Below are 26,954 nucleotides of genomic sequence, written 5' to 3'. Positions count from 1 at the left end.
AATTTCCAAGACTTTGTTCTGTTGGGAGGGGCTGCCTGGCTTCAAAGGTAGGCAGCACTGGTAGACACAGATATGATGATAAGAGTTCTATTGTTATAGCTATATCTCCTGGTGCAGGAGCTCAGCAGTTGTTTATAACTGATATAATAGCTAAAACGATTTCATCATCATATACTGTTAACCTATCTATTCCTGGAGAATAATGAGCTGTGCCCAAAGTTTAACAAAGCAGAAGGCTAATCATGCAAAGGTCTTTTCTATTCTCCTCTCATTCATTCTTCACAAAAGTATCTCTAGAGCATTGTTTACCAAACTTTGGTCCTCCATATGTTTTGGCCTTCAGTTCCCAGAATTCCTGACAGTTGACTATGCTAACTGAGGCCTGTGGGAGTTGGAGTCTCAAATATTTGGAGAAGTTTGGGAAACACTGCTCTAGAGATAGGAATGTTAGTCTTATCTGTGATATGTTCGTTTTCAGCTGGAGGGGAGAAGATATCCTGATGTGGGCCACTTGTTCTGATAAGAAGGGGGCTAATCAAACTTTCAACTTGTGTCCAGGAGGGGGAGCAACTCTACCAAAGCTGCCCGATCAAGTAAAACAGCTGGGAATACCTATTTCAGAAGAAAAAAGCTCAATGATGCAGAACACAGAGAAAGGTAATGGCAAAGAAAAGAAAAGAAAAAAACACACACACACGTCAGCAGTGAAAATTGCTACTGAGTAGGGAGAATGTCTTCTCCTGCTGAAAATGAACGAATTACATGTAAGACCAATGTTCCTTTTTACAGCAGGGATGGGACAACATCTGATGTGGGACATAACAGTGCCAGTCACATTAAGGAGGGTGAATGCTGGCATGGTCCAAAGAAAAACTAAGTCTGAAAGATCTTTTCAAAAACCGTCCTCTGCTAAAAGAGGCCTCATCAGAAGCAAAGGTGTTCAATTTGTAATGTCTAATGAAAGTGGAGACAGAGGCCCAGCTATCTGCTCTACAAATATCAACCAGGGAAGCATTGGTGGGAAAGCACTCTTTGTGGAATGGGCTAGGCAGCAAAAACCCAGAGGATTTGTAGCAAGAGAGGCTCTGGGACAAGAGAGGAGAGTGAGGCCTGAAATGTGTGGGCTTTCCGTGTTAAAGTGGTGAAAAGGAGCCTCCAGGGGAAAGTAAGCAGAAAAATGAGAAGTACAGAGAGCATGAGAAAACAAAGATTTTTTAAAAGAATCTAGAATGAAGATGAGAGATTAAGAGACCTAGCAGAGTGAAGGCAGTAGCTAAACTGGCTGGCTAGCTTTCATAATTTTGCTCCTCTTACTGGACACTGGCCAGAGGTTTAGTCAGCCCCTGCCTATAAGAGTAAGTGGGAGGAGTAACTCACATCTGGATGCCTTTTCACTCCTGTTGGAAAACTGAGGGCACTGCTACCAAACTGTGGTGCAAGGGATACAAATAATTTCCACTTTCCACTACAACTAGTTATGCTACTGTTCAGGCTATTCAGGTGATTCCCTGACTTCCTGGGGGAGGGGAGATATGGAAACACAGAAGAGAGAAGGCAATAGAAAGAACCTTTTATGTATGGCTAGCCTTCTGCTAGAGCAATCTTTGACTATATTCTGGTATATTTAAGGCAAACAGAACATACCGATTAAAGAAAACAGAGCCATTTGAAAACTGGTTGTCACAGGACTAAGTAAATTTTAAGAATGTTAATTAATTAAATCTGCACAGAAATATGAAAACAGTTCTAAAGAAAAAAGCTCTCTTTTTATATTTAGAAAATCCATGTATGTGGCATGAAAGGTATAATCTCAAAGCAGGAATTCCCTGAAAAGAAGGTATGCTTCTTCTAAGATAAACAGATACCTCTGACTTATTATATCTTTTCCTAATAATAAAGCAAGTATCAGGGCAGGAGAGTGACTTTCATAATTAATCAATCTGTTATGCCCCAGAGTTACCTTGAGTCCCTGTACTGGGAAGAAGGTGGGATATAAATAAACAGAATAATAATAAATGTAAATATGACCCAGATGTAATCTAAAAATCTGGTGCCACTAGAATTCCACATTTTCTTTATTATATTAAAAAAACTTAAATCTTGTAAAGCAAGATTAAACTTTGTAAGTGAACATGCCATTTCTTTCTGCTTTTCTACTTAGCAGTGCTGAGCCACTAGAAACATTACTATTCCTCCTGTGTCTCAATATAATGCCACCTATTTATCTGCTATTTATATGATCTAAACAATCCCTCATCAGAATTTATTGACAATATAAGGAACAGATTTGCACTATTAGGCATAATGGACCTAGAACCAGAAGAACTATGGTCTGAAGACAGGGACATAAAAGAAGAATGCAGACAGACACTCTCAGTAGACAAAAAGAGAGAGAAGAAAACATGGATGACAGATAAAACGCTACAAGTAATAAAGGAAAGGAAAGAAGCAAAACAAAAGGGAGATAAGAACAAACTAAGAACCATGAATGCAAGAATACAACGGCTAGTGCATAAAGATAAAGAAAATTACTATAATGATAAATGCAAAGATATAGAAGGCAACAACAAAAAGAGAAGAAGGAGAGACATATTCCCCAAGATCCAGGAAAATAAAGGAAATTTCAAACCAAGGAATGGGATGCTCTATGACAATAAAAATTCAGTCCACTCTTCCCATACTCAGGGAACCCGTTCCAGACTCTACGCGTATGGGGAAATGAGTGTATGCTCAAGCGCCATAGAAAATAATGGAGTGCATGCTCGTGGTGGCACATGGGACGTGCGGCACAGGTAGGCACCCCATTACTTCTGCCGGGGCTTGCTTTCCGTGTAAGCTCAAAGCCGGGAAAGGCAAGCTTGTCTATGGGGAGGGCTGACTGTAACATAATTCAAGACCAAGAAGGAATAAAAAGATGTTGGATGCAATACACTTAAGAGTTATAGAAAAGAGATAAACTGAATAACATGTGGGATGAAGAGCCATATAAAGATGAACCCCAAATTCTGAAAAATGAGGTGGAAGCTGCGATAAGGGAAATGGCGAAAAACAAATCACCAAGAATATTTGATATCCCAATTGAATTGCTGCAATCCATGCTGACAGAGTCAACTACAGTGCTAACTAACATATGTCAGCAGATATGGAAAACAAAACAATGGCCAACAGATTCCACAAAAAAGGAGACATAAAAGACTGCAGCAACTATAGGACCATAGCATTGATCTCCCACACAAGCAAAATCATGCTCAAAATTCTGCAACATAGACTCCATTACTATACATGAAGAAATAAATCCCAGAGATCCAAGCGGGGTTCAGAAAAGGAAGCGGCACTAGGGACCACATTGTAAACATATGATGGCTAATGGAGCGCACCAGGGAATTTCAAAAGAAAATAAGCATAGATGATTGACGGCATAGATCATATAGGGTATGGATCGCCATTGAAGACATGGGAGTGCCAACACATCTGATAGTCCTGATGAGGAATCTGTACTCAGGACAAGAGACTACTGTCAGAATAGAACTCGGAGAAACAAAATGGTTCCCAATTGGCAAAAGGGTCAGATAAGGCTGCATCTTATCACGGTACCTGTTCGACTTATATGCAGAACATACTGCAAGAAATCCAGTCAAAAATCCACCAAACAGCGATGCCTTTATTGGTCAATCAAAATGCATAATATACATGTTGCAAGCTTTCAAAGCTTCACTGGCTTCTTCATCAGGCAAACCAAACAGAAGAAAAAAACCCCTGAAGATGTTAGTCATAGGTCTGCAATTTACTATTTTTCTTCTTAGTTAAGATGGTATGGAGGGGCATATCTTACAGGCTAGTTAGTACCTCCTCCTTCTGGCCATGTGGCAACTTGGAGATCTTCAAAGTCCAGGAAATTTAACATCCATCTGAATCACAACATACACTTCCTTTGCAATCCAGTATGTCTCCACCCTTGTGAGGCCAAGCAAGACTGGACATAGAAGAAGGAGGAATGAAATAGCAGGAAGGAATATCAACAATCTAAGATATGTGGATGCCACCATAATACTAGCAGAAAGCCCCCTAGACCTGGAGCAACTACTAAGGAAGATCAAGGAAGAAAGTGCAAAGGCAGGCTTGCTGATGAACATAAAGAAAACAAAAATAATGACCATGGATAATCTACACATACTCAACCTAGACAATGAAGAAATGGAAATAGTAAATGAGTTCTCATACTTGGGGTCAAACATTTCCTGGACTGCAGCCAGGCTATCAGAAGAAAATTAAGAATGGAGGGTGGCTATGGAAGAACGAGAAAAGATCCTAAAATGCAAAGATATACAACTGAGCACAAAAGTTAGAATAATAAAAGCCACTGTATTCCCTATTACTATGTATGGATGTGAGAGCTGGACAGTTAAGAAAGAGGAAGAAAATCTATTCATTTGAGATGTGGTGCTGGAGAAGAGTGCTGAGGATCCCATGGGCACCCAAAAAGACAAATAAATGGGTCCTAGAGCAGATCAAGCCAGAAATTTCTCTGGAAGCCACGATGACAAAACTTAGGCTGGCTTACTTTGGACACATCATGAGAAGGCATGAATTGTTGGAAAAAACAATAATGCTAGGAAAGGTGGAGAGAAATAGAAAGAGAGGAAGGTTACATGCTAGATGGATGGACTCTGTTAAGGAAGTCACGGGTATGAATGTATAGGAGCTAAGCAGAGCAGTGAAGGACAGGGTCTTGGAGATGTCTCATCCACAGGGTCGCCATGGGTCGAGATCAACTCAAGGGCAGTTAACAACAACAAATTTATCTGCAATACTGAGCTCTTTTCCTTTCCCATACAAATTTTAACTACAATGTAAAAACAGCATCCAGCTTCTCTAGCACCAGAAATAAAAGGTATTCCTAACAAAATGCTGTATATTTAAAATAGAATTTTCTCAGTGTCTCCAAAAGGAAGAAAACTCCACCAGGAAAAATAAAAGGAAGAAAAGGGAATACTTACAGCCCAAGTGAATATGAATTCCATAGATGTTCTGCTCAATGTTTCCTTCTACTAAGATGTTGCATGTCAGAGGAGAAACCAATGCAGAGGTATCATTGAATGTTACACTAGAAACAGTATGGTTTATTACACGATACTGTTCTTTAGGGACAACCACATTTTTTGTTTTCCAGATAATCTGATTAGCATGTACTTTGCTGTAAAATGGACAATGTTCATTGAGAATGCAGAATGCTGTAAAATTGGAGCCAAAGGGCAGTAGTACTGGAGACTCTGGGTGAATATAACCACACATTTCCACAAGTGCATCTGAAACTGAGAGAGATTGTATTCATTTTCACAGTCAATATAAATACTTTCAACGATCTACAACAATATCACAGACACACACAAACAGCTACCTAGAAAGTATGCTAGAAAAATGAAATGTAAGTTACTTATTTTGCATTTTACAAATTGTCTCAGAATCCCAGGTAAGTGATTCAAAGGAAGTGGACAAAAGGAAAGTCTCCTATCTCCCAACTGCAGCCACCAATACCTTAAAAAACCTATCCAGAAGGTTGGGAAGCCCTTCTGTTGCAGTAGACTGTTGACTTATGTATGTTGCAGTGGGCTGTTCACAAGGCTAGAAGTCACCCCAAAATGAAGAATTCACACCTCCTCTTGGGCTACTCCTCCACCCAAATAGTTACATCCCACACTATTTGGGATCGTTGTCTAACCCTTAAGAAAGGCTTTGCAATGGTTGTAGGATGCTCCAGTGAGGAGACAGGGACAGAAAATTCTCCTTCCATTCACTTATTGTACTATCCAAATCAGGTATGATATAGGGGCACTTGACACAGCCACATAAAGGTAGGGTATAAATGCATTAAACAAATGAAATTAAATCTAGAAACAGAACTATTTTCCTAATAGCCATCTACATTTCCTATTCATACTAATATACATTTTTCTACATTCTAGGATTTCAAAGTTGAGAGTGAATCAAAATGCAAGGCAGAACTGAAAAGAACTGGGACAGAACAAAAAACGAAGACAGCATGGAGATAGCTTTGAGTAAGGCTATATTCCCTTAATCCAATGAAAGGAAACAGAAGTTACTTTACAGTGATACACAGGTTTTTCATGTGCTTCATGAACAATTAGGTTACAACCGTTCTTGAAAGGTAATTATTCAATTTATTCTACAGAAATTGATCACTTTCTAATATTATATTAATAAAATACATTTTGACAGATCCTTAATATCTAAGAGAAGTGTTGTGTGTCATAGAAAGAGCAGTACACTTAGCTCTCCACAACAGTAGCTTTGATTTTAGTAGATTTGATTCTTCACAGATTTGATTAATAGGTCCCTCTAGCTCCTCCAGTGTGACTTTAGGCCAGCCTTCACTAGAAGTTGCACTGGAGAACCTAGAGATTCCTAGAGAGAACACCTTTCTAGGCATCTGTAAGTCCTCCATCACAATTCTGTATCTGGTGGATGTCGACCACAGAGGAGGACCTAGAGATTCCTAGAGAGATGTTTTCTCAGGTAAAAAAGAAAAAAAAAATGTTCTGTTTTCATACCTTCATAGGGTCCTGCATCCCTGACCCCAGCAAATGTATTTTAGTCATATTAACAGGTCATCAGCTATAAGAGCCTTTAGTCTAATAAACTCTATCCCCAATCCAATTGTTAGCCCCAACTAAAGCAGACCTAAACTGAATCAATCGAACCCACATAAATGTTGAGTTATCATGGATTTAACAGCTCTATATAGTTGGCATTGTCAATTAGATTCAGAACTAAATTATGTTTGTGCGTGTGATTTAGCTCTTTATTCTTAATATGCTGATGCAGCGTGCATGACTTGATACAGGTAGTGATACTATCAACAGGTACTGACAACCACTGTTTCCTAAATTAATAAGAAAGTTATCTTAAACATTATACAAACTGAATAGTTCGAGATGTTGTAATCAGCTCTACAGTTATAAATTAATATATGTATGTAATTGGTTTCTGTGTAGACAAATAAAAGAAGGGTAGTTTTCTGTGGGCTTTTCAGGCTATGTGGCCATGTTCTAGAAGAGTTTCTTCCTATAAATGACTCTGGGTAAGCAGTCTTGTTTTCACATTTCACCATTACTACCAGTCTGATCAATGGCCATCATCTCACATAAATCTTTAAAGATTTTTTTTTGTTAGGGTCACAATTTGTATCTTTCTATTGTTCTGCCCCCACCCTTGCATCATATAACTGCTATGTACCAGATGTTTTAATATTAGTCTATTAATTCATCTGAGGAAGTGGACTGAAATCTGTGAAAACTTATTCTTTAAAAACCCAGTGATTCTTAAATGTGCTGCTAGACTCCTTCTCTGTTCCCCTTTTCCTTTTCAAGAGTTATAGCAGTTTGTTACAACCATTATTTCAACAGACTTACCTCCAAAAGAGTAGACACTCACAAGAGTACACACAACGTACACTAACCATCTTCGTTTTGAAAACATCTTGAAGCAGATCACTGTAAAAACAACAATTTTATATAGATTTTTCTATACAGGCTTTTCTTTCTACTGTCTTTCTCAGTTGCATGCATAAGGTGCCATAAATACTTTTAAAAACTAAGACAGAACTTCCAAACAATAAGAATGACTTCTTTTTCAGGAAGATCTTTTCTAGTTGGGAGGCTCTGAGGTTTCCTCTGTCTTTAACAGTTTAGTAAGCATGGATAAAAAGGAGAGCGAAAAGTATTACAAAGGCAAAGAATGTTAAGAGAGAAAAAGTGTCTTCTTGGATCACATTAATGTTAGACATATGCATATCAAAATGCATAAAAATATTGTTAAAAAATGCCTTCACGGCACTAATCTGGAGAGGAAGAGAGTGGATGGACATACAATTTGCACTAAAAACTGCCCAGAATACCATCATGGACTGTATCTACAGTGGGCTCTTGATATCTACTGGGGTTTGGTTCCAGGACCCACGTGGATACCAACAACTTTGGATACTCAAGTCTCATCAAATACACTGGCGGAGTAAAATGGTGCCCCTTATATAAAATTGCAAAATCAAGGTTTGCTTTTTGGAATGTGTATTTGTTTTGATTAGTTTCAAGCCATAGATGGTTGAATCCATGCATATGGAGGGCTGACTGTAGTAGCTATCTGCAGAGTTGCTTCCTAAATTCAGCTAATGCAGATGCCAAACATCTGAGACAATGCTCTGCTAAAACTGCCAAAGAGATATCAAATTAATTTCAACTTTTTAACCAAAAAAGATGAACTCTAAACATAACACAAGTTAACTTCAACATTTTTGCTTGTCATGGAGAAGCTGTCCAGCAAGCACACACTGGTCTCCAGCCCTGCAGCTACAGAGGTAGATTGGATTGCCCCAGCATTATGTAGTAATTTTTACACCAGGTCTGGGAATAGCTTGGCCAGTGTGATGCAGAACCATATAGGCAGCACCAGAACCTAAACACAAGCCACATAATATCTATTCTTGCTATTTATGTAAACCATGGCAACACTTTGGAAAACTGTACTATTGCTTTTCAGGATTTGTCAGCAATGCCTTCGGAAGACTAACACATGGCACTTTCAAAGCACTTCCTTTTAAGACTGCCTGAATATGCCATATGAGCCTTAATACTATACTATACAGGAATGCAAAGGGAGCCATTGACATTGGTTATTTCACAAGGGCTGAATTTGAATTCCTAGTGGCAGCCAGTGACCCTAGAATCTTAGAGCTCTATTTCTCTATTCTGTCATTCATCTGGTCCTATCAAGAAATGCTAGGTATTTCCCAAAATCTTAGCCTTTATCATCTCTAAACAAATATGAAAAGTAGGATAATTAGTGGGATTGAAGGATTATGGAGTGGATTCCCCTCTTCCCAAATCACAACTCTTCTTTAGACGGCTATGACAAAAACTAAAATCATGATCACCTTAAGCAATCATTTGAATATCCAACTTTTATCCCTCCTGGGCAAGAAAGGGAGTTTGTAAAGTGAGCAGGGTCCAAGCCTTAGTTCTTTTGACTTGTTGGGTTTCCTTGGATTTGATAGACAAACTGCTCTGTATTGGGTCCTATTGGTCAGCTCAGAGCAGAGACTATACAGTTCACTGAAGATTTAGAAAAGTTACATATTTTCTGGCATATAAGACGCCCCCCAACTTTTCTTGTTAAAATATAGTTTGGGATATACTTGCCGTATAAGACTACCCCTCTTCCAAATCCAAGGAGGGAGCAGGTCAGCGGCGATTGCGCCGGCCACGGAGCTCCCTCGCAGCCTATGCAGAGGCCTGGGCCTGGGAAGGCGGAAGCAGGCTGAGCTTAACCCGGAGTATAAGACGACCCCCAACTCTGGAGAAGATTTTCGTGGGTTAAAAAGTCATCTTATATGCCAGAAAATACAGTAATCTCTAGGAGCTTTTACACAAACTCTGAGCTAAAACTGGTGTCTGTGATAGTGATTAAAAATGGTTTTATTTTGGTAATCATTTCTCATGGACTGAAACGTACAAAAATACAGCTCAGCCAAATTTGTGATATGTCTTGCATTATTTCAACAAGGAGAAAGGATGTGGAAAGGAAAGTGGTGATTTCTCCTTAATGGAAAAGGGCAAGAATATAACCAGGAAAGCAAGAGGTAATTATTTTGCTAAGTAAGAGATTTTGCTTTCTATCACTATAAGGCTGGGGAAGGGAGAGGTAGCAACTGTGTGGGTAAAAGGATTTTAGCAGACAAGATGCAGCAAGCTGTGTTTTTTAGGAATTAAACACTGGCCTTACTACTGTTCCACAGCAAAAACAAGCAATTCCAGGTGGAAAAGATTATATGTATACTTCCTGGGTATCTGCCCATGTGGTTGGAAAATCCTGTGCTAACCTGTCACTTTCTTGTGACAGTTTTCCATAGAGAGTGGTTTAATAGGACAGTAGAATAAAGAATATAATGGCAAATCCCCTCTGAAAAACCATGCCAAAAAAACCTGCAATAGGTTCACCTTAGGGTCACCATAAGTCAATAATTACTGGAAAGCACATAACACATGTACACAAAACATGCACAAAGCCTCAATGTTCACTATCTCTTTGTAAAAAGACCTGAAAGCTGTGAAGTCCGTCTGGTTGCAGAGACAACACCAAACAACACCAAACACATATAGTCAGATTTCTGGACTTTGTTCTTCTGCCCCTAAATACTGGAACATCTACCCTGGTGAGGAATTCTGGAGGTCTCAAAAGCTTGCCACATTTGTGACATTTTAATAATCCTAACAAAGGTATTAGACAACTCTGAATTTTGTTTTCACCCATGAGTTACCTAGTCTTTTTTTTTTTTTAGTTTCCTTACTTGATCCTTCGTATTTTTCCTAGCAGAACTGGCAAAGTAAGATTACCTTGTGAAGGCATTTAAGTCATGTTTATTTAGATTGGCTTCCAGTCTTGGGTTAAGCTGGAGTAAGCTCATATTTTGCTATGCTTTTAATTATGTTGTTTTTACTAGTGCTGGAAAGAACAACCAGTCAAACCCATCTGAGCAAACACTACTGCCAGTATTTTGTACAAGAACATCTGTAACCCTAGATATTGACCTGGGAATAAGGTCCAATTACGGTGTTGAAACTTACTCCAGAATATACATGGGTAAGACTACACATCTAAAGTTAATAGCAAGTTTGCAGATTCAAGCTGAATTATATGAAACAGCTATGAAAGGTCTGAAATACTGGTAACCTAAAATAATAGATGAAACTAATTCACTTCTATTATACCTTCTCAAATTCCTCTTTGTGGTAGCATATTATTCGGTAAACAGCATAAACCCTGTAACACAACTCAGTAGGAGACTCAGGAAAGACACAGAGAGAATGGATATAAGGCTAAATAAGGGATGGGTCTGAGCAGATTCAGCCATATCCAGATGATACAAGAAAAATACACACTCTATGGTCTAATCCACACTGCAGAACTAATGCAGTTTGACACCACTTTAATTGTCATGGCTCAATGCTATGGAATCCTGGGACTTGCAGTTTTTTGTGGCACCAAAGGTCTCTGACAGAGGTGGCTAAATGAGCCATGGTACTTAAACCATGTCAAAATGCATTATTTCTGCGGTGCAGATTAGACCAATATCTTATAAATACAAATTCTGCATTTTACTAGTGGCAAGGTCTATCACACCTGCACAACTTGTAACTGTGGGTGAGGGTCTATTAAATGGAATGGATATACTTTTCCAAGCAACACCCCCCCCCCCCCCCACACACACACAACTGTTAACTCAGAATGGAAAATAGAAACATTTTCCATCAACGTTTAGCTGGAACCAGTGTGGTGTAGTAGTCAGTGTTGGATTAGGACTCTGGAACATCAGAGTCTGAATTCCTACTGAGTTGCAATGCAGAAATAACCGAGTTTGAGACTGCCTTAACTGCCCTTGCTCAATGCGAAGGAATTCTGGGAACGGTAGTTTTGTGAGACATTTAGCCTTCTCTGTCAGAGTTCTGGTGCAACAACAATCTACAATTCCCAGGATTCCACAGCTTTGAGCCCCAGTAGTTGAAGTGGTGTTAAACTGGATTATTTCTGCAGTGCGGATGCAGCTCTTGTCTGAACAAATCTTCCCAAGAAACTGCTGTGATACGTTCCCCTTAGGGTTGCCATACGTCAGAAACAACTCGATGGCACACAACCACAATATATGAAAGATCAGACTGTGTGTGAGCAATACGGAATAATCCTGGAAACTCCCAAACCAGGGATACTACAGGCTCACCATCATCTGAGGTCACAAGACTGAAATGCAGCCTGTGCCCACAAAAACATAGTCATGCAATGTGGATGCGCCTTCAAGATGCCTGTCCATGGTGACCCAGTGAATTTCATAGGGTTGTCAAAGGCAAGACATACTTAGAGGTGGTTTTGCCAGTTCCTTCCTCTGAAATATAGCCTTCAGCAACTGGTAATCCTTGGCAGTCTCCCATTCAAGTAGTAACCAGATCTGACTCTGCTTAACTGCGACAACCAGACAGAAATTGATGCCTTTAGGGTATTTGCTCACAGATTAATCAGTATTAGAAAATAGGTTAGTAGGTGAGAGCAAAAGAGCAGGGACAGTCAGAGAGAAATAGTGGAGGAGTGGAGAAATCCAGAGGGAAAAGGTATTCCGCTTCTGACATGACCATCCTCTGGAGTCTTCCCTTTTTCATACAGTACCTTTAAAAGGTAGAAAGGAGGACAGGGAGATTTGTAGTCTCCAGAGTTGTAGTCCAACAACACTCAAACCACTAGACCAGAGGTTCCCAACCAGTGGGTCGCGATCCCTTTGAGGGTCGAAGAACCCTTTCACAGGGGCCCCCTAAGACCATTGGAAACACGCATTTCTGATGGTCTTAAGAACCAAGACGCTGCGATTTTATGGTTGGGTTCAGCACAACATGAGGAACTGTATTAAAGGGTGGCAGCATTAGGAAGGTTGAGAATCACTGCACTGGACCATGCTGGCGCTCTTCCAATGAAAGTAAACCAACTTGGTATAAAAGCTGGTATAAAAAGTCTCTGAATGTACCAAAAGATGACAGAAAGTGATAAGTAAAATAATAATAAGGATAATAAGTACTTCAATAAGGCTAAAAAAGACGCCCTGAGAGGAATAATGAATAGGTTGCAGTAATAACAATAATAAATACTTCAATGAGTTCAAAAAAGGGCCCCTGAGGGCAAGAAGGAAAAGGAAGGAAGGAAGGAAGGAAGGAATAAAAATAAGGGAATACTTCCGTAAGATCAAAACAGACGCCCTGAGAGGAGTAATAAGTAAATACCTCAAGTTCAAAAAAGATGCCCTGAGGAGAATAAATAAATACATAAATAATATACATACATCAGTAACTTTAAAAAAATGCCCCCAGGGGAACTAATAATAGAAATAATAATAATAATAATAATAATAATAATAATAGGTTCAAAAAAGATGCCCTGAGGGGAACAAATAATAAATAAAATGAATAATAATAATAATAAAGATACTTCATTAAGTTCCAAAAAAGACGCTCTGAGGGGAAAGAATAAATAAATGATAAATAATAATAATAATAATACTAATACTAAGTATTTCAGTGAGTCCCAAATAAAACAGGGCGCCGAGGGGGAGGAGCAAAGCCCGGCGGAGGAGGGAGGCCAGGCGCTGAGGGGTCCATTCCTTTCTTGGCTTCCAGGGGCTTGGCTGCAGCCCTGAAGCGGAGGAAGAGGCCAGTCGCCCTCCAGAAGGGAAAGGGGAAAAGGAACGCAAAAGTGGGAGGAAGGGGTTCGTTCCTTTCCGTCCCTCCGGCGCCCCTTCTCTCCCGAGGCTTCCTGCTCCTTTCCCCGAAGAGCCTCACCTCCTCTCCGCCTCAGGCCTCCAGCGCCAGCCGAATCCCCTGAAAGAACATCGACCCCGGCGGCGGCGGTCCGGCCGTGACTGACGGCTCCCTCCTCCAGATTCATTCACTTACCCTCCGCAGCGCGCAGCCATTGGTGGACATGGACGTGACGTCACGGAAATGGGCGTGGCCAGGGCGGAGGGGCGGGGCTTCCCGTAAGATGCTTGAGGCTGCCGGGATGTCTGGCTTCTGCTGGTCCCTTCAGGGAAAGGGAGGGGGAGGAGGGGTCCGCCATTTTGTGGAGAGGAGGCCCATGCCTGGCCCTAAAGTGAGGGGAAAGTGTGTCTGTGAGAGAGGGACGGGCTTCTCCTCCTGCTCCCCAAGAATATACTTCTGCTGCTCAGTAGACTCATCCACATTTCCGCATTACACTCTTGCAGTGCTGATATACCACTTTTGACTGCTCTGGTTGCCTCCTCCTGTTGCATTCTGGGTTTTGTAGTTCAGTGAGGCTTCAGAGCTCTATGGCTGAGGGTTCTAAAGGCCCCCTCCTTAAACTGCAACTCCCAGAATGCAACAGGAGGAGGCAGCCTGAGCAGAATAATAATAATAATAATAATAATAATAATAATAATAAAGCTTTATTTATAGAGTGCTGTAAATTTACACAGCGCTGTATATACAATCAGTTAAAATAATGCTGCCTAAGGCATATGTTGTACTAAAATAATTTAACGCAATACGTATTAATACGTATTAACATTAAATAATAAAATATAGCAAATAAAATAATATAAACCTGCACAAGGCGTACATCCTCCTTTTGTGTCGTGTCTTTTTAGATCGTAAGCCTGAGGGAAGGAAGCCGTCTAATTAAAAATAATAATAGTTGTAGGCCGCTCTGAGAGCCTTTAGGGCTGAAGGGTGGGGTATAAGTACCATAAACAAAGAAATACTAAAATAATTTGACGTAATACATATTAATACATATTAATATTAAATAATAAAATATAGCAAATAAAATAAAATAATATAAACCTGCTTAAGACGGGCCTGGCGCAGAACGAAAGGGAAGGGAGCGGGGAAAGGACGCATTTTTCCACACGCCGGAACACGGCCAATGCCTCTGGAAGTCCCCGTTCCATTTCCCATCCATCCCACAGAAGGCAATTTTGAGGAACTGTTCTCCCAATCATCTAAGTGGCTTTCCTTTCATGCATGTGCAGAGGAGGCTTGGTTCATAAATTTTCATAGTATACGTTGAGTCTCCCTTATCCGAAATGCTTGGGACCAAAAGTGTTTGGGATTTTGGATTCCACCCCCCCCCCCCCACCCCTTGATTTTGGAATGTTTGCAAATACACCAAAAGTCATCTTGGAAATGGTACCCAAGTCTTCTTGTTGTATGTTATTAACTGCCATCCATTCATCCTCGACTCATAGCAACCTGTGGATGAGACATCTCCAGGTCCTGCTATTTGCTACCTCTCTGCTCAGGTCCTGCAGGCCCAGGACTGTGTCTTCCCTGATCAAATCTAACCATATGGCATGTGGTCTTACTCTCTTTCTTCTGCCTTGCACCTTTCTTAGCATCATAGCCTTTTCTAAGGAATAACTTTTCCTCATGATGTAGCCAAAGTATGACAGCCTCAGTTTAGTCATATTGGCTTCCAGAGAGAAGAATCGGGTTTGATCTGTTCTAGAACCCATTTGTTTGTTTTGGCTGTCTAGGGTCTCCTAGCCCTCTTCTCCAGCACCGCATCCCAGATTAGTTTATTTTCTTCCGATCAGTCTTTTTCATTGTCTAGCTCTCGCATCCATATACAGTGATGGGGAAAACAATGGCTTGGACTATTCTTGCTGTCTAAACATGAAATCCATTTATGTTTCATATATACCTTATACACATAGCCAGAAGGTAATTTTATACATAATATTTTAAAATAATTTTGTGCATGAAACAAGGTTTTTGTACACTGAAGCGTCAGAAAGTAAGTGTGTCACTGTTCCAGCTACCTATGAAAAATGTTTTAGATTTTGGAATTCCGGATAAGAGAGACTCAACCCATATTTGACATAAATTGCCAGAAAGAGACTCATTTGCTTATGGGAAGATGAGGAACAAGATGAAAAGGCAAGGGGAGATGAAATAAGAGATTTTTAAAAGAAGAGAAACTGAAAGAAATGTGGGGTTGGAAACCCAAATGTACTCTCTTGGCACTAAGGACTACTGCTGTTCCATATTGGGAAAATTTTTTAAAAAATGTGTGAAGACTGTAGTTCATGCAAGTTTATGGTTAAATCATACATGACTAAAGTGCTTTTGCTGCAATGAATGAATACAATTATGCCTCTGGAAATAATAAATCACCCCTCTTTCTCAGAAACATAATTATAAGATGATGGAAATGACCTTATGAAATTTTGTAAAGCTAAGTGAGGCAGGGTAGGGTAGGAAAGTATGGAGAGAAAGCAAGGAATTATCTAGGATTACTTGCATTTGGATCACTTGTCTAATTCCATATTGGCTTGCTTTGTACAAGGTGGAAAATACAGCAGCAATAATCTGTGTTTTATGATCAGAATCTTGTAAAGAAAGGTTTCCACTGTATCATGTTAGGTGGACATTTTAACTCCACTCCTGCATTAGAAAAGGAAAGAAAAAGGTCAAGAGGGTCCTACAATGAAGTGTTACAATTTGGACCCCAAATGTTTAGGCTGCCATGCCCTTTTCCAATAAACTCCATTATACACATAGACACAGCATTTTCTCCATTCCATGTCTTCATGAGGCAGCAGTCTTGTGTCCTGAACATGCTCACTCCACGCTGAATTGTTTTCAGTTCCCCTGCCATGTAAGCTTTCCCTTTTCCAAATAAATTGCACTTATGCAAAACAGGGTATCTCCCCATCAATCCTCACCAGGGTTCATGGGGTGATGGACTGAACTGTGATCAGTGATCCACCAGCCTCAGCCTTCTAGTTGCAGGATTATGGGCATGCATCGTGACAAACAGTTTATGCTAAACTTGCTGGTATGTATCTATTTGGACCAGGGGTGTGGGGTGTGAGATGTATAGTGGAGGACCCTTTAAAAAAAAATCTCCCAAGCTGAGCTGGCTTGATCTCCCTCACTCCACCTCATCTGCACTTTTGGGGCATCAAAAGCCTCTCTGATGTACCTCCACCACTGTGTGTGTGTCAGTGGTAGTATCAAGTGGTGTGAGGAGTTGGGACTTTGTTTGCTGGGTATGGCGCGGTACAGAACGCCCCAAAGTGGTGGCCTGCAGCCGTCTCTGTTCGCGCTGGATTGGGGCCAGGGCAATCTCACCAGTAGCTCCAATCCAGTGTTTTTCCAGGCCTCAAAAAGGGGTGCCCTGGTGCCTTAGGTGCTCAGTGCACCCCGGCGGGGCTGGCGCTACAGAGGAGAAAGGGGGGGCCTTTCCCCTCTGCATCATGGTTGCCTCACCAATGATGAATGTGCTGGAAAGGAGCTCTGTTTTGGAGCTGCATTCTGCTACACCGCTGAGCCAAAATGAGCAGCCTTGGGTGGCATGGAGATGTCATGCCTGTGCTGTGCTGTGCTGTTTGAAGGCGGTATGTGTGTGATGTCATCATGGCGCCGCCCGTGTGGACGAGATGTCACCATGATGCCACCGGCGGCACGTTCTACAGTTAGGGACTGTGTGTTTGGTGCACGGTTTCTAACAGTAAAATCGCCTTGGCCATGCTGCTTTTGGGCCATCTGTCTTGGCCCTATATGTATGTGTGCACATGAGATGTGGAGGGATCAAGCTTGCTTCTTGTTCCTCTGCTTCACATGCTGTTTTGATGCATGTGGGGGCAGGTTGCTGAAGGAAGAACTGCAGACAAACAAGTGTATATTGTTGGAGGATTTTTGCATTCTCTTTCCCCCTTCTTAGATAAATAGGGATCTCCTTCATGCAAACTCTCATCTCTCAATCAAATTAACCATGTGATTTAGGTCACTCCCCCTTTGGGACTAACAGATTGTCTCTCAAGATTTTCTGCTGAACTGCATGTTTTCCATCTTCCTCCTCTCTCAACTTTCTTTTGAAAAGATGGTGAGATAAAGGAGTTTATCACACAGGCTCCTGGCACGGTTGGAGAACGGTCCAAAAGGGTCCGGGAAGGGAACGCAATGAGTGGGGGATGCATTTTACTGCACACAAGCAAGTCCCTCACTTGTTCCGTTCCCTACCCTTCCTTTCCCAGTCCGTCCTAGAGGAGGAGATTTTTGAGGATGAGATGGAGGCAAAGCTGGGAAGGGAGCTTGGAGGCCGGGGAAGGGGCATTGCCAGGCTGGGAAGGGAGAAGAGGAGGAGGAGGAGGATGGAAATGGAGGGCACCGGGACTCAGGGAGGCCTGTGAGAAGGAGGACAGGACATGTTTTCTTTTCTTTCTTTTTTTGTGTCTGTAAATATAATTAAGCACTTAAGTGACAGAGCTGTTTAGCACCTTTGCAAGTAGTTGCTAAACCATTCTGTCACTTCATCGCTTACTTTTATTTATTTATTTATTTATTTTCACCAACAGCACGAGGGGCGGATGACACCCCCCCAAAATGGGGTGGTGGTGGTAAACACCCCTCTGCCATTAGTCCTCCCCTCCAGAATGCTGCAATCCCAATCTTTCGTTCCCACTTGTTCAACAAGCTTTGGAATCACGTTTTTTCAAAATAACCTCTTTTTAGCAGGTGTCTGGAAAAAATGGTTCTTTTGCCTTTGCTTCGCTTCATCATTCGATCACATCGCGACAGGAACAGGTTTCAAATGGGAACTTGGGTCATTTAATTCGCTCAGCAATCCGATTCTTTTTATAGTGGGAATGGGGCCCCGGGGAATTAGAAGTACCTCAACAGACTACAGATCCCAGGATTCCATAGCATTGAGTTGTGGCTGTTAAACTAGAAAGGAACCATAGTACAAGTGTGCAATGCACATACAGTTAAGAGTAGCAGTTCTTTCCTGGTGATGAAGTAGGACCTAAGCCCAAATTATAGCAGGACCTATTTACCAACTTAAAACAAGCAATGGTGGATGAAGGTGAGATGCAGAGCAATTGTGAAGGCAAAATGAAGGAAACACACACCAGTACCTTTTCCTATTTGAGTGTGAAATAATGTGTTAAAGATAGATGAAGCCCACATTGTAATGCCACTTCCTGTGAAGGGGAAACTTTTATTCAAATAAGAAGGGTTGAGGATAGCCCATTCTGTTGCAGGTGTTCATCACAAACAGCATTCATTTGTGTGATTAGGGCCCCATTCCCACTGGGTTATAAAGTGAATTAAGAATCGGATTATAGGGACATCGTTCCCATTTGAATTTGTGTTCGATCCTAGTTAAAGGGAAATTGTTCCCATTTGAATTCACATCCGATCCTAATTTGGTTGATTTCTCTAGTGAAAACCCGAATCAGCGGTGGATAACCCAGGTTATCCTGACAACACTTTTCCAGCGGTTCTTTTTGCAGCTGCCATGTTGGATCCGGGGAAAACTAATGGGAATGACAGGGTGTCCGAATCGGTATTTTAGGAGAGGAGGAGCAATGTTAAAGAGGCTGTCTTGGGGGTGTCACCAGCTCTGCTCTCTTTCCTGGCATTCCCGGCGCCTTTCCCCCCCCGTTTGCATAGCCTTTCCCGGGTGGTGCGGGAAGCAGGGTAAGGCGATCACATTAATTAAGCTTTCGATCGCCTAGGTGTCTGTTGGGTGTTCGAACATAGCAAATTGCTACATTGCCCTCCAAACGAGATAAGCACATTACACCCCCCTGCAACCCCCCTCTGCTCCACATAGATCAACGTGTGAGGAGACCCATTGAACACCATTTTTTATTTCCTTTTTCTTCTTTTTTTTGCCTGAGCGCCTAAGCACCTGAGCAACTGATTGACTGCTAACCCCCCCCCCAGAAAAACAGGTTTGAAAGATGCAAATGGGAATGGAGAACAAAAATAGCCCGCGTCAAAATGCATCAAAGAAACTGGCATCACTGTGACATCTAATCGCCTAAGCCCTTGATTGACAGCTTTTAAAAAATGGTTCCAGAAAGGCAATGGGAACAGGGAATAAAAAAGTTTGCGTCAAAATACAACGGAGAAATAACAATGGGAACGCGAACATGGGTCAAGAAAAAACGAGTCCGTTTGTTCCCTTTTGTAATGGGAAAGATGGACGTGATGCGAATACGACTTGGATACTCAATCTGAGCCAGACTTGCAGCGAGATTTGTTGATTTATATGCCCAGTGGGAATGGGGCATAGGCTCATTTTTCTTTGGAATTAAAAAGAAACTGCAGTTTACTGAGAGTTTACTGAAGTCCATAAAATTACTACATGAAAAAATGTGTTGAAAACCATAACCCTAAATCCAATTGTTTGTGCCCTCAAAAGTACAACCACAAAATCAACAGAACTTATATAAGTTAGACATTGCTACTGTTAGGTGGTTTTGTATTTGGTTGACTGACCAACAATGGCTTTTCTTCCTCTGACAGAGGAGTGGCTAGTAGAATTCTGTCCTGGGCCCAGTGCTATTCAACATCTTTATCGATGACTTGGATGAAGGAATAGAGGCATGCTTATCAAATTTGTAGATGCCATCAAATTAGGAGGGGTAGCTAGTATGCCAAGAGCCAGTGTGATGTAGTGGTTTGAGCACAGAACTCCATACTGTCTAGATCAAGGAAAGTAATAGTACCATTCCACTCTGCTTTGGTCAAACCTCACCTGGAATACTGTATAAAATTCTGGGTACCAAAATCCAGGAAGAATATTGACAAACTTGAATGTATCCAGAGAAGGGCAACCAAAATGAAGGTCCAGAAGTCATGCCCAAAGCCATACAGCTTTGAGAGCTGGATATGTTTAGCCTGGTCAAGAGAAGGTTAACAAGTGACATGATAGCCATGTTTATATATTTGAAGGGATGGAGCACCACCATCAACATCCAGTATGGAGGTAAGGCTTGCAAGGTCAAAGCCCTGAGACATTTGGGTAGCAAGATCTATGACATCCATTTGCTGTCCCACTGCCCATTTCCAGACATTCTGGTGCATGCATGGCATTTGCAGACCACAGCTTGAAAAAGTTACTTTTTAACTCCTGCTTCTAAAATTTGACTCTAAAATTTCCTCTATGGCCTTTGGACAGTTATAATTAAAAAAAGTAACTTTTCCAAGTTCTGCTGCAGTTGCAGAGTAGATTCAAACATTTTCTTCCACTAATTCTCCTCTCACTGTTTTATGTTTCCACTGTAACATCTAGTTCTGTCCTTATCTATATTATATGTTGTTAAATAGTGATGAAACAAGTCAGGAAAATGCTGTACCATTTCAGGGAAAGGAACATTTTGGGGAAATGATAAGTGATTGCTAAGAAATCTTTATTTCCTTGACTGATAGCATGGGGAGTATATCCACAAAAAGATCTTCACATCTGTCTTCCCATATGCAATTTGAGTTCACCAGCCAAACCTCGCTATATTTATACAACCATTTCTCAGCAGAGCGAATTATAAAGGTCGGAATTCTTGGCAACAAAGCCATCACATTAACAGAGAAATTCATCTCTGCTAGAACCAAGGGACTCAGTTCACGAAGGAAACCACACAGCATTCTATGCTTGGTTAGTTTGCTACCACAGCTCAGAACATCAAGCCTCCTCTTAAACTTTTTAGCTCTTTGGGCATAATATGAAAGTGCCCAGGCCACAGCAGAATTCTAGAGTTTGTGGGCTTGGCAGCCCCTTCTTAACTAACAAACCCTCAAAAATGTTTTCAGCTTCATATGGCAGAGCCCACAGACTGTGCTGTAATAAAAATGCATCTTCTTTATAACTGGATGAGTCCATAGGTCAACAGTAAAGGAGATGATGGGCTCGTGGAAGGTCCCAGGTTCAAGCCTTGCCATCTCCAGTTAATGGATCTCAATTAGAAGGACGTTCAAAGACCTCTTCCTGAGCTCTTGGAAAATCACTGCCCAATGTTAGAGCTTGCCTGGAAAAAGTTGATAATAATTGGTTCCACATTGGAAAAGTGGGGAAGGGGTTGGAATATAGCTCCCAGAATACTCCCTTTCTGGCTGTTGCTATCCCCTGAGCAACCTTTCCAAATTCTGGGTTAGATAGACCTATGGCATGGCCATATCTAACATATCTCTGTATTTTAAAAAACTTTTTATACAAAGGGATCTTGCTGCACCTTTGAGACTAACTGAAAGATAGATGTTGGTAGCATGAGCTTTTATAGACTTGAGCCTACTTCCTCAGATGCTATAAATGAATGCATAGCTATATGATATGCATTTAATGTTGCATGCAGTTCAATCCTTAACCAACAATCTTTCCCAGTGGTGCACTGTTGTCCATGTATTGGGAGAAGGTGGTTAGGCAAGGTGAAATAGCCAGCCTGCCCAGCCCAACAGCATTTATCAGATCACAGTGGCACAAGAGAATGAAAATGTCTAGGGAGAGACCTCCCCATCTTCCACCATTGGCTGCCTGAAATGTGTGCCTTATTCTGCCTAATGGTTTTACATTGTTTGGGTTTACATTGGCTTTACATTGAGATTCAAACTCAAATGCCAGTTGGGTTTGTTTATAGATAGTAAAGCACTTCAGGTATATAAATTCAAAGCTGTCTGTGTAAGCCTGCTTAATCAAGATATTTTCCACTTCACTTTCACCTTAGCTAGCGTATTATGCACATGGCACATGCTTTTGTTTCTTTTTTGTTTAAAAGTGCTCTGAGTTAGAACTAAAAATAAACACAGAACTAGGAAGGACAAAGGATTTTCCCGAGTGTAAAGTTCAAAGAATTTTTTCTGTCTCTGTCATTTCTGAACCATCAAATTCAGGTCAAAATAGGATGAAAATGAAGGGAAGAAGAAATGACAAAAGAACCCTTTTATCTTCACCACAGTACATCACATCCTTTACATTTTCCTGTCACTTGAGGGCCTTATTTCTGACAAGAGGTGAGTGTCTATTTCAAGGAACTTTATAACATTATGCAGATAAAGATATTAGTGCTGTGGTAAATTTTAATAACATTTTCTCTTCAATGTTAAGGGGGAGGGGGGGATCACCAAATAGAAACAACCTCATCTTCCGTTCTTCTGAGTATTTTTTTGTACCACATCTGTTCTTCCTATAGCACTATTTTTTGAAAATGTGAAAGTGCTTCATTATCACAGGATTCCAAACAATCAGGGATCTTGTAGATATCACACATCCCCCCCCCAGAATTTATTTTATTTTAATTTGATAGTGGGGGACAAACTGAGCCATGCTGCCATATTTGTGTTGCAGTCTGGACAATTTGGAGTGATTTTAGGCCGATTTTTGCTCTTTTTAAAAACACTGGACTCCAGGGGCTTTGAGGGTACCTTAGAGGCCAGAGTGGGGGTTGCAAAAATACAAATTCTTCCAATACTTTGTAATGCAAATACTGTCTGGGATTAGCAGGAGCTGGAATTGGACAATATCTATATATTCCAGGTTGCCCAGCCCTGGAATATATAGATCCTTAGTATAATGCAGCAGGAATATGAATTTATATTTCACCCAATGACATACCATTAGGGTGATGGCCATGATGGGTTAATCCCAAGATTTTACAGGGTCCAATCTGGGGAAAGAATTTTATCTCAAAGTCTTAAAAGATGTTACTAGTTAGTGCAAACCCTCCAATTGTCCTCAGGCTCATTCCCACTTGCAGTTTAAACCAATTCCCGATTCGCCCTCATTCCGTGTTGGAAATCGATTCCAAAAGGTCCCTCATTCCCACTATAAAGCAGATCCTTTCTTACCCCAGTGTAATCACTTTTTTTGGCATGGCTGTCGTCCCCACTAGCTGCGCCACTTCAAATCGGCTCTGGGTGAGGAGGAAGCTGGGGAACGGAGTGAGAAGGAGCCAGCCGGGGACAGAAAGAAGAAACTGGGGAACAGAGGGAGAAGGAAGAAGCTGGGGACAGAAGGAAGAAACGGGAACGGAGGAAGAAGGAGCCATCCGGGGACAGAAGGAAGAAACTGGGGACAGTAGGAGGAAACTGGGGAACAGAGGGAGAAGGAGCCAGCCGGGGACAGAAGGAGGAAGCTGGGGATGGAGGGAGAAGCTGAGGAATGTGGCAGGAGGATAAAAGATGGTGTGTGTGTGTGTGTGTGTGAGTTTTTTCCTCCTATTCATTAGCCAATAAGAACTCTGATTTAAAAAAAAATAAGGAAAGAGAAAACAAAGATGTGTTTTGAGGCTCTATATATCTGAACATCTTTAATATATCATGAGCTGTTGGCAAAGCTTGAAAACTGATTACTTTGAAGAACAATTATTTAATTAAAATTCTGAGAAATTACTGTTAGTTGCAACTTTTTGAAACACCTCTTTCCTGATTCTCAAAAGTAATCAATTACTTTTTGACATTTAAAACTCCTGAACTGATTCAACAACCACAACAGAGTACAATACAACAGTACAAGGTACAGCATGAGTCAGTTAGCAAACTCTGCCTTATTCTTCTGCCACCATTTGGTAAGGTCACACTCCTGTAAAATAAATAAATAAATAAATAAATAAATAAATAAATAAATGAATGAATGAATATGAAACTAATTACTACAGTTACACTAAAAAGAGTGAAGTTATCTCTTGGTACGTTCCAGTCATAATGTAACTGAGTTATTCGGTATTTTCATAATTGGAAAAAAGGAATGAACTCCAAGCTCTGGCTGGCACTTTTATGAACTGAACAAGGGTGTGTATACTCTCTCTCTCTCTCTCTCTCTTCCAGGTCAGTATTCTCTGAAGATGCCAGCCACAGATGCTGGCGAAACATCAGGAATAAACTCTTCTAGAACATGGCCACATAGCCTGAAAAACCCACAAAAAACTATGAACAAGGGTCTCCTTTTTCAGTTTTCAAATCAAGTTTGTTTGTCCAGAATGGAATTCCTACAGAGCTGAATGCTTTCCTTATTTAGAAATAAGAAATTAGGACTATCGTTTTCTGAAAAGATGTCAGCAAAGACTGTAAATAGGCTGGGAGATTAAAGAGAGGACAAACAAAGGTGAACTTTTCTGAACAAATATTACTCAAGTTTGGTGGCAACTGGTAACATTGCCATTGTTACTGTTGCTCCATAAGTAGAAAGCACTCCAATGGAGTGGCTGCACTGTATTTTTTTGCCCTACCTAGCACTGATCTGATGACCTTATTTGCCGGTCAGCTGAGCCTCGAATGAAAACAAAACTAATCCAACCTCTGAGTCCCTTGCTTTCATTGGCAACACCTTACCTTTGGCAAGGCATGTGTACAAACTGTTCCTGAGGCTTCATACAAATTGAAAAACATTGCTGGAGGCTTTCCCTCAAGTGAGAAAAGCTTTTACTGAATGCAGGTTTCAGCAAATACCTGCAGCCTTCTTCTTACCAAATCACTGTAGGGGATAGACCATGCATTTGGTGCAGTGGTTATATTAAGGATCAGTCATATTCTGTATTGTTTTGTCCATTGTATGCTTCACAAAGAAGGATTTTGTCATCTTACCATCTGTTGTCTTGTATCAGACAGCCAGGAAACAGTAATATATCTATTGAATAATAAGGATGCACTTTTCCCCCCTATGATGCAGTAGTTTATATAGATATTCTTAGCTGCTATCTGAATAGAGACACTGAACTGTAAAGATGATATAACATCTGTTTGCATGCATTTCTGACATTTCTTTTTACTGTTGCCAGTGGCTAGGGAAAAAATAAAATCAGGCTGAGATCCTGTATTAAGGAGACATAGCCTAACTTTACTTTGAGAGTGTTATGCTTCTCTTACACTATGCCATTTTGCTAAAGAATTCTATCAATATACAGCTAAATGAGCAATGTACTTCATTATACATTGTACAATTTACAACAATGCAAAATTTGCAACAGTGCATGCCTGTGCACAATGTCATTATGTGTAATAGCACTACATGCCTAACTCTTCACAATCTTGAACTGTACAGTGCTTCAGTTAACTATTGAGGTGGCATTGCACTACAGAAATGTAATTCTGTCAGCATAACACTATTCTCTGTCTCCTCAATGTACAGTATGTGTCATCTCGTCAGTTGACCATTATCATGTTATAATGGAAAAAGGGAAGGATCCTGTCCTTGACCAACCAGTACCAGTTCTTGCTTCAACTTAAGCACTAGTATGTAGAGAGATCTTGTAGCACTTTTGAGAGTAACTGAAAGAAAGAAGTTGGCAGTATGAGCTTTTGTAGACTTAATTCTACTTCCTCAGATGCATTTGGTCCATGAAAGCTCATGCTGCCAACTTCTTTCTTTCAGTTACTCTCAAAAGTGCTACAAGATCTCTCTATATACTAATCCCACAGACTAACACAGCTATCTTTGAATTTAAGCACCAGTGTATATCGTGGGTGGGCCAAGTGCAGCCCACAGGCCACATATGGCCTCCAAGGTTGTTTTTTGCTCTCACAAAGTCAATATTTTTGCTCCAAAATGCTTCTAAATGCATTTCCACCACATTTAGAGGCCCAGTGGGCCACCCAAGGGATCAAAAACAGTTTTTGTAAAAAAAAAATTGTAAAATATTTTTTGCCCCCAAACATTACAAAATGCCCTTGAGGGCATGGGTGGGCAAATTGTCAACATGTTGTGTGCCCCCAGGGCTAATTTAGATTGAAGAGAGGGCTTATTTGAAAAAGGAAGTGACTTCTGCTTACCTGCAGGAAGGCCACCAAACATGGCCCAAATGTCCCCATATTCCCTACAGGACATTTGGGAGGCAAAAATTGATATTTTTGTGGCAATAGGTACAGTGGAAGGGTGTGATCCTCTAGGCTTCCTGGGACCTGGCACCTGGCCTTCCACAGTTACCCACCCCTGGCATACATAATGATAGTTCTTTAAATTAGTTAATTTATTCTCATGATTTTAATTCTGAAAGTTCTCTGATTTTTCCAGCCTGAGTGAGATACAACAGGCAGAGAATATGTACTTGCTCCCATTTACAAAAGGGCCACAGATAATAGGCATATCTAGTTGTTATTGTTTTAATTCCACTATTTGAAGTCAGTTAAAACATTTGTTTATTTGGAGTTTGGAGCCATAGAATTCACCATACACGAGTAACATGGCTTTTTGACTGGAAGGCATAAGAAAAGTTTCTTCCCACATTTCCTTATTTTCTATTTTTATAGTAAGCCTTGTATAGGAGTCAAGTCTATTTGTCTGTTTTTAGTTTTTATTATTGTAAATGATGACAGTACAGTTGTCATTATTAAAGATATCACGCATGCCCTTGTGACAAACAAAACAAGAATTCTTTATTATGACGCTGCAGACAAGTTGACATAATTTTGATTACTTTAACAGTGCTGTTGTAGTAGGGATGCCATATCCCGGTGGCCACCGGGAAAATCACGCTTTTGGGGGCTCCTCCCGGTGACGGTCCGGTTTGGCCCCCAGCCATGCATTGGTCCCGGTTCGGGGCCCGCTTCTGCGGCCATTGCCACTGCTGCTAATGCAGCTGGCCATGGCGCCAACCCACCTCCTCCTTC

General features: G+C 40.9%; 1 protein-coding gene across 3 annotated transcripts in view; it reads right to left on the bottom strand.

The window, feature by feature from the left end:
- Positions 1 to 13,451, bottom strand: part of IL6ST (interleukin 6 cytokine family signal transducer) — a 50,442-nt gene extending 36,991 nt beyond the window's left edge. For all 3 annotated transcript variants that reach the window (XR_016277775.1, XR_016277776.1, XM_089495545.1), the window contains exons 1-3: positions 13,389 to 13,451; positions 7,431 to 7,511; positions 4,998 to 5,312 (exon numbers count right to left, since the gene is read on the bottom strand). Coding sequence is in view for 1 of the 3 variants with exons in the window: in XM_089495545.1 (XP_089351671.1) it covers positions 4,998 to 5,312; positions 7,431 to 7,497 (382 nt within the window). In the remaining 2 variants the exon portion in view is untranslated. The remainder of the gene's footprint in view (positions 1 to 4,997; positions 5,313 to 7,430; positions 7,512 to 13,388) is intronic.
- Positions 13,452 to 26,954: the final 13,503 nt, after the last annotated feature.

The sequence above is a fragment of the Sceloporus occidentalis genome, unplaced genomic scaffold (assembly GCF_023333645.1).
Source record: "Sceloporus occidentalis isolate IW3139 unplaced genomic scaffold, rSceOcc1.0.p SCAF_1, whole genome shotgun sequence".
In the NCBI taxonomy this organism is placed as follows: Eukaryota; Metazoa; Chordata; class Lepidosauria; order Squamata; family Phrynosomatidae; genus Sceloporus; species Sceloporus occidentalis.
The sequence above is the reverse complement of the archived record's forward strand: the minus strand, read 5'-3'. Positions and strand labels throughout refer to the sequence as shown.